At 38.9% G+C, this 13,180-nt stretch overlaps 1 protein-coding gene and 1 long non-coding RNA gene across 2 annotated transcripts in view; one reads left to right on the top strand and one right to left on the bottom strand.

Moving 5' to 3' along the window:
• LOC149098203 (uncharacterized) overlaps positions 1-13,180 on the top strand; it is a 443,460-nt gene that overhangs the window by 260,775 nt on the left and 169,505 nt on the right. The gene's annotated exons all lie outside the window — the stretch shown is intronic.
• LOC110040831 (uncharacterized) overlaps positions 1-13,180 on the bottom strand; it is a 41,241-nt gene that overhangs the window by 13,451 nt on the left and 14,610 nt on the right. The window contains exons 14-29 of the mRNA XM_089277309.1: positions 12,482-12,587; positions 12,035-12,196; positions 11,253-11,384; positions 10,340-10,471; positions 9,565-9,771; positions 8,085-8,310; positions 7,881-7,930; positions 7,499-7,649; positions 4,652-4,820; positions 3,960-4,225; positions 2,739-2,899; positions 2,317-2,476; positions 1,294-1,426; positions 1,027-1,219; positions 349-451; positions 31-144 (exon numbers count right to left, since the gene is read on the bottom strand). Of these exons, the coding sequence (XP_089133435.1) occupies positions 31-144; positions 349-451; positions 1,027-1,219; positions 1,294-1,426; positions 2,317-2,476; positions 2,739-2,899; positions 3,960-4,225; positions 4,652-4,820; positions 7,499-7,649; positions 7,881-7,930; positions 8,085-8,310; positions 9,565-9,771; positions 10,340-10,471; positions 11,253-11,384; positions 12,035-12,196; positions 12,482-12,587 (2,465 nt within the window). The remainder of the gene's footprint in view (positions 1-30; positions 145-348; positions 452-1,026; positions 1,220-1,293; positions 1,427-2,316; positions 2,477-2,738; positions 2,900-3,959; positions 4,226-4,651; positions 4,821-7,498; positions 7,650-7,880; positions 7,931-8,084; positions 8,311-9,564; positions 9,772-10,339; positions 10,472-11,252; positions 11,385-12,034; positions 12,197-12,481; positions 12,588-13,180) is intronic.

Below are 13,180 nucleotides of genomic sequence, written 5' to 3'. Positions count from 1 at the left end.
CTATCGTAACTATGAAGATATGAAACTTACTTGCAGCGAACTTGCTACAGACGCTTACAATCGGTTCATCCACGACCTCAAACCGCTGATCCAGTCTTGCTTGATCAAAATATGTACACTTATCAAGATGGACGTGCGGGTCGGCTGTAGATAGGAAATACAGATGAGATATTAAGTAACAATGGCACACTCTTCAATAAATTTAAGACTCTTTGATGATTATATTCTAGTTTTTCCGAAACCTCAAGGCATATGCGCCACGCCTTTATACCTTTAATATAAATAGGCGTGTGTGTATAAGAAATGAGTAAGCGGCGAGTTAACAAAAGAAGGGAGTGTAGTACTTACTGGGAATAAAGCTGAACAAGAGATGTTCCTTGTTTAATGAACTGTCACTGTTTTCACACTTGCTGCTCAGAATTAAATCCTCGCTGTTCACTGGTATCATTTTCTGAAAATTAAGCATTCAACACTCAGTGCTAGTAAATTAAAAGTGACACACTTAACTTGAGTAGAATTAGACTTCGAAAATGCCTCAATATGCATTGACTCCTAAACGCCGTCCTTTGGCTCGCTGAGGAACTTCCCACGACAGAAGTTATTTTTGACAATAACCTGGCAAAGTGGGAAAAAAGTAGTGCGAAGCAGAACGCAAAACAATACCATTGGCCCAGTTTATCCCATCGTGCTCATTTATCGCCCCGAATTAGACTTTTTCTAATTCTATTGACGCACAATGGCGACTGAAATGCCAAGTTACAATTACGAACGAAAAAACAAAACGCCAAAAAAGCGAAAATCCTCAGAATTTCTAAAATTTATCTCGCGAGCTCGCCCCGATGTTCGATCGAGGTGTTTTGAGAGTTTCGCTGCTGTTTAGATCTTGCGATCACAGGTGGTAATAGGAAAAAGTTTTGTTTTTTTAATTACCATTTTATTGGAAAACTCCCAAGTATCAAATGGTTACGAACAGCAACCCTCCTTCTTGAATATTGTACCTTTGCATATAAGTTTCCTTATACTTACCCCTGATTTTGTGTTGACACACTTTTTGCTTCCAACGTGTTGCAGTGACCCTCCGTTGGTGAAACTGAACTGATGTCCTTCACACGTCGAAAATAAACCGAGGGTGACACCATCATTGACTGCTCCTACTGGCTGCACACATTTTCCACTCTTTGTGTGTTTCAGATTGCCATTGCTAAGGATAAACTCTAATCTGCAGTTAACAGAGATACCAAGTTATTAAAAAGATCTATGAATTTTTGTCAACACCCAGACTAGTTGTATTACCTGCTCTCACTACATCCGCTATGTATGAGTAGCTTGGTGCCTTCTGCAACATTGTTCCCTCCCCCCTGTGGATGAATGCACTTCAAAGAGCCAAGATGGACCAAAGAACCAGGACCATTTAAGCTTGTCGTACCTGAGGACAAAAAATATATTCATAAAATACCTACGTTTACTTTTTAGAGTTACATGATCGCGCTGTAACGTTCGCTGTGGTTGACATGTAAAAGCATCAGCTCTATGCCTAAGTAATACACGCATATTTTCAAGTTTGAGTCTTCGAGAACTCTGTCTTTCCTATATAAACGTCTGCGTTTGCGTCCTCCAGTCTTTTCCCTCTCCTTCTAAAGGCGTCTACGAGTCCAAAAAGGGAAATTCTATACGGATAACGTTTCTCTTCACAGGTTCCTGTAGTGTCTCTGATTGGTTCGGTTTTGAATTTCCCGCGCAACTAACGGCCCCCGTGAGGACTCCTATATGGAAAAGTCAGGGGTGGTCGTCGGAAAATTTGAATAAGACCCCTAAAGGAGACCAACCTGGGTGTGGTTTGAGCTTTATTTCACCGGCTAAAACATAACACTTTAAAACGGACATGACAGCGTTTTTTTTTTCTTCTATTACTTTCGCTTCTCGTCCAACCCTAAAAGATACCTTGACAACCAAAAATCACAAGTAGCAAACCCTTGCGTGAGGCCAAAACCCCACTCCCCCCCCCCCCCCCCTCCACCACCACCGGTCTAGCAGCCGAGAGAGAAAACTCAGATCTCTGTAAAATCTATATTAGTATAGATTTTTTTAAAAGAATGTTTTAGGTCGAACCTTTGATCTCAGGCTGTACAGTCGTTTTCAAAAATGTATTTAGCGTTATAAATCGGCGAGATGAAAAGACAGCTATAATCACTATGGCTTTCGGTTTATTTTCCTTCTTCTCGTAATTTTTCTTTATCGATTCTTACAGTAATTTTTTGACTATTTTTTTTTTTGATTGCAATGTAGAAAAGGCGTTTTAATTATTTTGCCACTCACCGACCGTCCAGCACTGGTTAGCTCTTCTTCTCTTAATGGATCTGACCGCTAAGTCACACTGAAAGTTTTGATCATCCTGCTTCGGGTCACACTTGGTTTGTATGAGCTTTGAACCCTGTGTAGCTCCGTTTGTATCGATACAATGTTTAGACCAAGAGTTCTGTTAATTTAATATAAAAGATAACCCACGCAAACGTTAGTTGTGTCGTATCACTCACAACTCCAAATCATCTCCATCGCTCGCTGGTTGCTGCAAACATTGAAAGGGTGGCAACAAGGTTTGTTCAATCAACGGCTGAAGGGACGGAGAGCCTTTCATTTGAATTTTACGGTACCGGTTCCTGTAAAACTCAGTCAGACATGCACGAAATATCTCTTCGAAAAAGGTAACTTCCAGACTTATCATTATTTTCCAGACTTACCATTATTTGCCCTTTAAGAGTGTACACCCAATTCTGTTTCTCATCTGTTTCATTACAACCTGTTACTTTAACATAGGCGCCATCTGTCTTGGAGTCCACGTACAAACAGGGTCCACGTCTGTCATCTGTCGCCGATTGCTGATTCTCTATCAAGAATATTTCTACAAGCACAAAAAAGTAAAGTTCTCAGCAAAAAGCAGATTCAAGAACAATTACCAATAACTGATAGTTTTTAACAAGTAGATAATTAACGATGAAGACGATAAATTTCGATTGCATACATGACCGTGCTGTAATAATACCAAATTTGGTGTATGATCAGTTACAGCTGCATCGATCGGTTCTGGTTGATACATTACGAACAAATTGATAGTGAGTGTTAAGAAAACTCAGCCTTGGCACCAAACGTGGTAATGTAGTTAAGTCCATAAGCTTGAATACTAGCGGAAAACGAAACAGCGGGAGGTCTAGGCAATCCATAATTGATTTGGGGATTCTGTTGGACAGAACTAGACTTACTAAATTCGGTGGACATGGTAATCGATGAGTTGTAAGTCTGTAATCAACTTATCCGTCATTTTGTATTGTGGTTGATTGATGTGTCGACGACTTATCAATGACAGAAAAAGTATGTGGCCAGTCGATTAGTCATCGATGCCTACACATTGATTTCACGATCCGATGATTTGAGGACTCATCGCTATACTGCACATCTATTACGAATTTACGTTCTATCTAATTTTCAAAGTGAACCCCTCTGTATTACGCGAGTATGATTACAGACTGAATTGGAGGACGCGATGTCCTGTTACCAATTAATCATAACCATTACAATTTCCCACAATTTGAAAAAATAACTTTTAATAGTTATTTTTAAATATCATAATTAAGAATTTGGGAATAGCTTGCAAAATGGCTGTCAAGTTTCTTTCAAAACAGTCACCAGAAACTAAACCTCCACAATTTTACAAAGTCAGTCTCTTGAATTGGTTACTATAGTGACTGTCATCAATGTTGTAATCGGTGGATTTGGTGGAGAGGACTCATGATTGGCTCATGTAACTGTCCGATTACAGGTGTCCGATTATAGCCAACTGTCCGATTACACTGTCCGATACAACTTTGCAGATAAATTAGAGCAAAATACACCAGTTTATGCACCAATCACATTTGAGGAAATTGATATTGTTATGGTTATATCGAGTTAATTTAGAATCGTACCTGACATTTCAAAGTCAGCAAACGGATTAGGAGAGTCGTAGTAATTCTTTTCTGTATCGGTCGGATTCTTGGGGTTCATCTTATCCTTGTACCACTCTGTAGATTTATCGGCCCCAGTCCTCAGACTTCCTACTGGATCTTTCAGGTTAAAACCCAGAGCAAGGTAAAGGCGCTTTCCAAATATGGTCAGGTCAACAGCTGCGTTGAAAATGAAGTTGCTGTTCCCTCCGTTTGCGTAGGCTGCCAAACCGAACTCGAATTTGATGCTGAGTTCAAATCAAAACCAAAACGATAAGATCACACAGTACAATACAATTAAATATAATCGAATACAACAAAATATTAACCTGATTATGTGCTCAAACTAGGTAGGAAAGCTCAAAAATAAGAACCAAGCGTAAAACAAACGAAGTGAACGAACGAAAAAATAAATGAGCAAAACATACAAAAAAACCCCAGAGATCCAAGGTATACAGTCAGAAAAGAAATGACAAAGAAAAAGATATACTAACAGACAAACATGCAGAGAGACAGACAGACAGACAGACAGACAGGCAACAGAAAGACGTGTCATAGACAGCTCACAGACGGATAGGTCGCAGACAAGTAGAAGCAGTTTGAGGGAAGAGCTCGTTGCGAGTTTAGTCGATGTCTTATTTGTACCATCAAAGCGAATAACCTGGTTTATTTACCTGTGGATTCTAAACAGCTGAGTCAGGATAAAGTTTATAGCCTTGCTAACCCAGTTACAAGCCATCTCAGTTAACTTCAAAAAGCCAACGGCTACGTCGAGTATGTTGCAGAGACCCTTCCCGATATGCTCTACGGCCTTACAAGATCCATAGCAGAGGTGAGACACCGCTGAGGAAAAATATAAAAAAGAATTACTACTCAATGCCAAATTGTAAATACAAAGAATCTACAAAGTATCGAGAGTGTAAGGTTTTGGAAACTATAACTCTAACGTAGACAAGTTTTTGAGAGGTGATGTGGATGAAACCTGGAATCATTGGCCTGAACAATCGGTGCCATTTTGTTGATGGTCGTAATGGTGGCGTCTGGCTAAATGATGTTAAAATTGTTTTCACATATCACTGTGACTCCATCGAAAGCCACCGAGATGGACAGTCTTTTGCTAATACCTGAATCATATAATTACTTCTTTGTACTATTCCCTCACTTTTCTAATGCATCCGTTTTGAGTTATTGATTTTAATGATGGATAATTAAGAACCCGAGGGTTTACTTTCTTTTCTGCGGCAATAAGCACGTTTTGTAAGCTTTGCTTTAGGTAGCATAATGTGTTCGAAAGCGGTGTTATGATCACCAAACGTTTTTCCGATCCATGCAAATGCCAACCGGGCTGAGTTAAAAAGAAAAGAAGATGATTAACTTTTCAACGAAGCAATAAAGAAATTCATGATTGAAAAACGTTACTCTGGTTTAAAAAATGTAAAAATGTTAGTTAAAAATTTTTGTAAAAGTCCCAACGTTTCGGCTAAAACTTAAGCCTTCATCAGGGGAAAGGGACAAGGAATTTGTAAAAAGGCACGTTCTTATACTATGCAAATCAGCAAATCGGAGCTAATTATGTCCTGTTCCTTAGGGTTAAATTTAAAAATTCGTGCGGATTCCTACAAGTGCATGCATTTGCCGCACGAATTTTTAAATTTAGCCCTAAGGGACAGGACATAATTAGCTCCGATTTGCTGATTTGCATAGTATAAGAACGTGCCTTTTTACAAATTCCTTGTCACTTTCGCCTGATGAAGGCTTAAGTTTTAGCCGAAACGTTGGGACTTTTACAAAAATTTTTACTAACATTTTTACATTTTTTAAACCAGAGTAACGTTTTTCAATCATGAATCAACCACCTGGTTACAGGGCCATTTTTTAACAAAAAAAATAAAGAAATGGTTCGTAGCCCATTACAAAAGCGTAAGAGGACTGGGACGAGTTTCTTATATTGATTAGAAATCTAAACATTTCAACTGAAATCAAAAGTTTACTAAATGAAAAGCTACCCAGTCAAGTTTGAGAGTTTTCAGCGATCAATTGTTCACATGAGAGCCTTGAAAAAGTTGCAAAATTCCATACAAACCCTTAAAATTTTGTGGCCTGTCTACCCAACCATAAGTAAAGTAAAGTAAAGTAAAATCCTTTATTTAAAACACAAAATTTCTGTTTTAGCTGATATTTGAAGAGCTATCATTTTGCCATTTTTCTCCTCTAAATACTTCTATTCTTTCTAAAGACTCAAATTTAGTTGGTCTTTCATTTGAATATCTTATTTTTTCAAACAAACGGAGAACAACCATACTCTTTCCCAGTCCTCTCACGTTTTTGCAATGGGCTATGTTTAACGCGCATATATCGAGTTATGGATATGATGCACGCGGGAAGTTTGGAGAGCACAAAAGAAGCGTAAGAGTTGCTTGAGGCGATAGCCGAAAGCAACTCTCGCTTCTTGAGTGCTCTCCAAACTTTCCAAGTGCATCCATAACTCGATATACGCACAGCTAAATGCATGAACCAATTCTTTTATAGCATGGCGACAACAACTTCGGCGTTAAAATATGTTTAATTTGTGATTGATTAAGAAGTTCTCCCAGTGCGCGGTGAAGGGAAGCAAAGGTCATTAGGATCCTAACACGCTATAATCAATTGAGCAACGGTTGAACGAAAACGCTTAACCTGGTTTCTAAAATTGTCAGTGAAGAATTAGCTTCTTTGAATTAATTATAATGAAAATCTAGGCAAACAAAGTCAAAATACACAATGAAAATGTAGACAAACAAAGTCAAAATACCCAAGTTAAGGTAGACATCTTAGCTTGGCAAAAGTCAAAGGTTCGAAGTAGAGTTTGGATCGTTCAGAAAAATCTTCACATTGCCGAAACTTAAACAAAAGGAACTTGTACTAAACTCGACGCAAATTTTGTAGCTAAATTGAAACTGCACACGTCATCTTATATAGGCACGGCCGTGCGTACATAGAGATTTCGTTCATGATGGCTCAATAGGCGAATCTTTGCTGACGTCATTGTTTACATTTTGCCTCATTAACATACGACTTTGCGCAAAGAAGGCATCATGCTAGACACGATTTTACTAAAAAAACTTGGAGCTTGTGAAATCTAGTAAGTGGTGAAATTTTTGGCTCTTTGGGTGTAATATTCGATGACAAATTGGCTTTCAAAAACATCAAAATTTCTGTGTGGCAAAAGCGCTAATGAGCTCATACATTCTTTGTAAAATTTTGAGCTTTTAAACCCTCGTCGCGCAAAAGTATTCAATACATCGCACTCAAATTCCTTGGGACAGTTAATCGTGCTGTGCCCTTTCAATATTCAGTATTAATCTCTCTGTAGCTCCACCAGAAACTGTATCGCTTATGGTAATGAGGCAAATATTGTAAACAAAGATTCTCTTATACGAATTAAATAGGACTAGCGCGCGCGGGGGCGCTATGTGATAATGCCGATTCGGTTTATGCCGTATGATGGGTGTGACGCAAATCATCCTAACTTATATACTGACCTTTGCAGCCTCCTCCCACAAGACCTTCGCATATAAGTTTGCTGATAAATCGACGTTTACGTATGTGAAGGGCAAAGTCCTCATTGCGCATGTCTTGTAGTTCTCTTCTCTTTCTCCAACCCTTAAAAAATTTCTTGATCGCTTTTCCAACCTGTTAAGGACACATAGGTTATTACATATTTGAAGTTTAATTTCGTCTTCACATATTGCACCCCTGTTATCAGTATCGAAAGTTTAAGGAAAAAGAGATTTGTCGTTTAAGCATACAACGATTAACTGATTAATTTTTTCGTTGCAACCACCTTGACAATGGCGACAGCCTTAATGCAATTTATTCATATATGTGGTGCGTGATTTGTAAAATTACGCCATGACCGCTTACCGGAGCTAAAGCTTTCCCGATCTTCTTAAAAGTCTTTTTGATCCATTTTCCTGGAAGGAGAACATAATTTGGTCAGACTGAGACAGGAACAATTTGCAAACGGTTTTATTATCTAACTGTGATAAACTTTAAACGTCACCTTCTGTCGGGAGAAAGAGAGAAAAGAAAATACAATTTTAATAGTACAGACCAACTTTGACTTACCAGCAGCATTGACCACGCCACCAATCCACTTGCCAGCGGCATCCAAAAATCCTTTACAATTACGCTCCGCTTGAGCGCACTTGAGCTTTTTACAGTTATCACATTTGAGTGCCATCTTCCTTTTGCAGTTTTCCTTTTCTCTGATTACGGCATTTCGTGCATCTGAAAGCCTCCTCTGCGCCTCATCAAAAGCCCCTTTGACGGCTTTGGCAGCGGCGTCTAGAGCCTGGAAAAGAGTAGTTGGAAAAAATTGGAAAAGATGCAATTTGTATTGGTAATCAAATGGTAACGAGTGAAATTAGGAAATAATTTTACGGCGTTTGACGAAATTCCAGTAATTTCCAGAGCCTTTAGGCGAGGGAAATTATCAGTAGTTTGACAAAACACGAGTGAAATTATTTGTTGATTTCACGAGTATACTATTTGATTACCTTTTAATATCATGGCTGACAAATTACACTTACAATCGTGGGTTTTTGACATGTTTATTGTATCGAGAAATTTCGCGCCAAACCTTGCCATGACAATTTTGTAATTTCACTGTCACATGTGAAACTATAAATTAACGCTGCAATTTCGCATCAAAATTAACGAGTAATTTGTCACCCGTTATATTATGACAGGTTTGAATTACTTTGGCCTAGAAAACCTAATTTTTAAAACACGAGCTTCATTACGGATGCCTCATTTTAACTACATTTATCCTGATTTCTCAGTTTTAGTTTATTGCCACTGTGGTTTTCCTACTTCATCGAGCTCAGGAAATCTATGGGTATAGATTTCAAACAAAGTATTACACTATTATTATAACTATTGAAATATCAGTTTCTGATATATCGAATATTAAGAGAATTTAAATTTTCAACCAACCATTTACATGAACACATTTTTACCTAGTCGTCGTACTTTCTTACAATAAAGTGTTTAAGCAAGCAACCGGAACGATGATCCTGCTGGTAAACGTTGGATCACTAGTGATCTAATCGGCTTCACTTATAAAATAAAGAATACAAAAGCAAAAACCGACACAACGTAAGATGATTTCTTGAAGGTGTACTTACAATAGATAATTTTACAGTTGTCTGCTCGGTGACCTGGCCTTTGCATGGCAGCGAGGCTGGAGGTGACCTTGCTTTGAAACAGACCTCTTTGCATTTGCCATGTAAATGCACGTAGTATTAGAACAATTTGATTTACACAACAAAAGCAGTGATGTCTGTATCAAAACAAGGCCTCCTCCAGCCTCGCTGCCATTCAAAGGCCAGGTCACTGAGAAGACAACTGCAAATGGTCTATTGGCTAGTGATATTTTTCAGTCAGTGGTCTTCCGATGCGGAGCTATTACCTTCTGGTATTTTTCCTTAATGAACTTTTATTAGGAAACGCTTTTCGAATCAACGTAATTCACGCACAGTAGAATACAAAGTAACATACATTCTTTAGTAACTAGAAAGTATGCACGTTGTATTATCTTTCTTACATTGTTTATTCCACTCAAGTCCACTGTAACCCTGACGTAAAACTGAGCGCCAACGAAACTCAAGCTATAACTTGCAGACACAAACAACTCAGCCTTTATGAGGCCCAGGAAATTCCCTCGGATCAGCAACTCCATCCTTTCCATTGTCAAGTTCAACCGGCAATAAGTTGAAATCCCAAGAAGCTCCGTGTACCCTTCGATGTATGCCTATGACGAAAATATCCCGTTGCACACTAGGAATAGTTGTATTGACAAGAGAGTGCTATACAGAAGGGCGCACGTTTTTACGTGGCAAAGACTTAATGATACATCTCATTTAGTTTATCTTATTACGTCGTCATGTATTCATACCAATTTTCATGTAGCCTCCCCCGCTCTCTGAGGAACTCTTACATTGTTCGAGGTCCACTGTTTGTTCCCTTGAGCCGGAAGGATTTTTAAACCCGGTACTTAAAAGTACTCGTAGGGTGACGATTTCAACACCTTAATCTAGGAATGGGTGTATAGAATGATGACTGTTAAGATATGGAATGGGTAAGGTTACTAGTCCCTTTCGACTCAGAGAAACCACGTAGTGTAGCCTTCGAATTCCCTGGCAAAATATAAAATATGTCAAAAAAAGCAAGCTTCCTTGGATTTTCTTGCTCAAATCTGACCATTTAAACTTAGGAAATGTCTTCGAATTTATTGGTTCTGCCTTATTGGAAGACTGTGGACTCTGAAGACAGACTTCACGGCATTACTGAGACTTACTGTAATTTTTATACATACTTACCTCGATGAAGATGGGAGTCTTTCTAGCATCAACGTAGAACCAAGGACCCAAATCTTGCTGGCTAGGGCTGCGCACGATTTTTAAAATGTTCAGAAGTTTTATTGGATCTGGTTTCAAGTCCACGAATATTGCCTGCAAAAGATTTTCCATTCAATGACAAAGTAATTCTCAAGAAATTAAGCCGCGCGCCCCTGCTTCCCTTTCAGCAGCTGACTGCTAGTCAATTGTTCTCAAAAACCGCGGTTTTATATTGTGCAGGGAAATAATAAACACACAAAAGTCAATAAAGCCAGCCTTGCAGCCAAGATCTGATTACTGAAGTCCTGAAGTACTTTTGGACGTCAGCTTCATGTGCATTGCGTGTGTGTTATGTGCGTCAGCCAGTATCTCGACTGGAAAAGAATCAACGTCATAGCCGAATCAGACCTATGTGGTATGTCAAGCATCCAAATAATTCTTGTTTAGTCTGCGAATTACGGCGCCACATGAAGGCAAAATTATATCAAACACCTCAAGTTCGCTATCTTATGATTAAAATTTTTGACTGAAAGCTTCCAAGAAATGTTCCACGTTGATTCGAGAAATTAATAAATAAAACTTACGAATGCATAAGCTGTGAAGGTTTCTCCTTATCATTGATCCATGTCAATGTTGTACAGAGTTGCAAAAGATATCAAAAATGTTTGATCACCGTCCAAATGAACAAAATGTTTTTACAGTGTTTGAACAAACACGCGGATTAACCATGATCAAACACGATCAAACAAGGTGTCCAAACCTCAAAATGTTTGGTCACCAAACAATGCTTGATCGTGTTTGTTCGCCAAACATATCCTGTTTGCACAGGGCTTGCGATTAATCTGGAACAGTTCTTGATAAATGAAATCGAAGTCAAACTTTTAATTCCCCTCACCACATCTGACAACTTGACGTGGGCGAAAATTGACCAACCCAAAATGTTGACTCGTCCTTTGATCATGAAACCCTTGTAGATGTACGGGCCGCCAGCAATACGTAAATCAACGTTGTCTGTAGCGTATGAGCCCTGCGATAAAGATAAATTCTTCTGATTAAATTGAACTACTACTTTTATTCTGTAAAGAAAACTAACAAAACAAATTAACGAGATCAACAAAATAAAAATATTCAGTTCGCTTAAGTTCGTAAACTAACGATAAAGCGACTTGGACAAGTTCGCACCGCACACAAAGCGACAGACAGCTCAGGTGATTTTGTTACGTGACTCTTCTCCATACGCAAGCTTCTAACTGGACATAATTCGCCAGTTGAGTCTGGACAAGCCACAGTTTGTATGTTTGGCGCCTGGCAGAATTGCCAGAGCACCGAACGTGGCTTACTATACATGCATGACTTAATTTTATCTCGAGTTTACAGAGTAGTAAGAAGCTATTATCTTCGATATCTTAATCAAGAATCTGAAAATGAAGCTGTTAAGGGTCAACAGTTTCTTTACTTTTCCCATGTTCATAAATTGTTCTCGAACGAATTCTGTTCTCCAAGAGGTCTCCTTCGATAACCCCCAATCAGAGCCGAGATTCCGGCCCAAGAGATATCTTGTTCAGTTTGTTGTAAAAGGTCAAGAGAAGCTTGGAGTTAGTCAAAAGTATTGGAGGAAATTAAAAGGGGATATCATAGATTTAAAGCTTTTCCCTAATCACGAATCGCAACACTTACCGCAGCGCCCTCTGGGAAGCCTGTCTGTGCTATTGGAGGTGGAAGCGGGAATTTGAATCCCAGAAGTCTAAAAATTTTTCCAAGGGTCAATGCTGTCATGTCAGCGTAGAAGAACTGGGGCTTTCCAACACCAAAATAGCCACTGCCACCAAAACAGTGACCCTAAAGAACAACAGCAGTAAATTACTCATGTTTCATGTGTCACAAGAAAGCTACAATCGACATCTGTATCAAGAGATCTGAAAAGGCATTGCACAACTTAGACACTCCCGGATATTCTCACCCTTAGCCGCGACGAATGTTTTCTCTAAGAGGAAAAGTAAAGGCACGCCAATATCGAATTGCATATCATTGTCTGGCAAAATAATAGCAAGAAATCACCATTGAATTTTATTCTTTATGCGAGAGTCATAGGCCGTCAAGACCTGTGACAAATTTAAAACTCACGTCATTATTAAAGTCTGCTGGTATTAGGCAGTCATATCCAAATTCGATTCGCATTCCAAACTGCACACCAGTGATGGGTATAGGCGCTCCAACTTTATACGTCAAACTGAAGTTAAGAAAGGGTATTAGTTAGGGACACAGCAATTTTAAACGTACCGTAAATACTAACGATGCAAAAATAATTATAAGATAACAATAAGATCTCAAGATGATTAAAGTAAAATCGAAACGTAGATCAGCGTTTTAGCTTTGCTTTATTGGTGGTATCGATATATTTCCTTACCGCACCCAAATTCGCAATTAGCCAGTCAGAAGCTGTATCTACTATCCTGATATTCTGTGATGTTAGGTCACTGACCTGATGCTCACTTGGCCGATCGAATAAATACCGATAAATACCTAACCGTACCTTTTTTTGGTACGCTTCGGCGTCATATCAGGCTCGTTTGGTCTCGCCAAAATATGAAACATGGCTCGACTAATCCCGCCTGATATCCGGCCGCAGCGTACCAAAAAGGTACGATTAGGTATAAGTATTCTATTGGGGGGAAAGCTATTTTGTTTTGACAGATCTGGTCAAGCAACTGTTTCTGACAGACCCTAGCTAGGGCGTTGATTTAACAAAGGAATGTTTTTCTTCACAGTAAAAATGATAGCTTAAGCAAATGGAGTAGGTTTCCTGTTAATCATCGTTCCATA

The sequence above is a fragment of the Orbicella faveolata genome, unplaced genomic scaffold (genome assembly GCF_042242905.1).
Source record: "Orbicella faveolata isolate gen_17 unplaced genomic scaffold, um_ofav_v1 contig_46, whole genome shotgun sequence".
Lineage (NCBI taxonomy): Eukaryota > Metazoa > Cnidaria > Anthozoa > Scleractinia > Merulinidae > Orbicella > Orbicella faveolata.
Note: the sequence above shows the minus strand (reverse complement) of the source record. Positions and strands in the feature narration are given on the sequence as shown.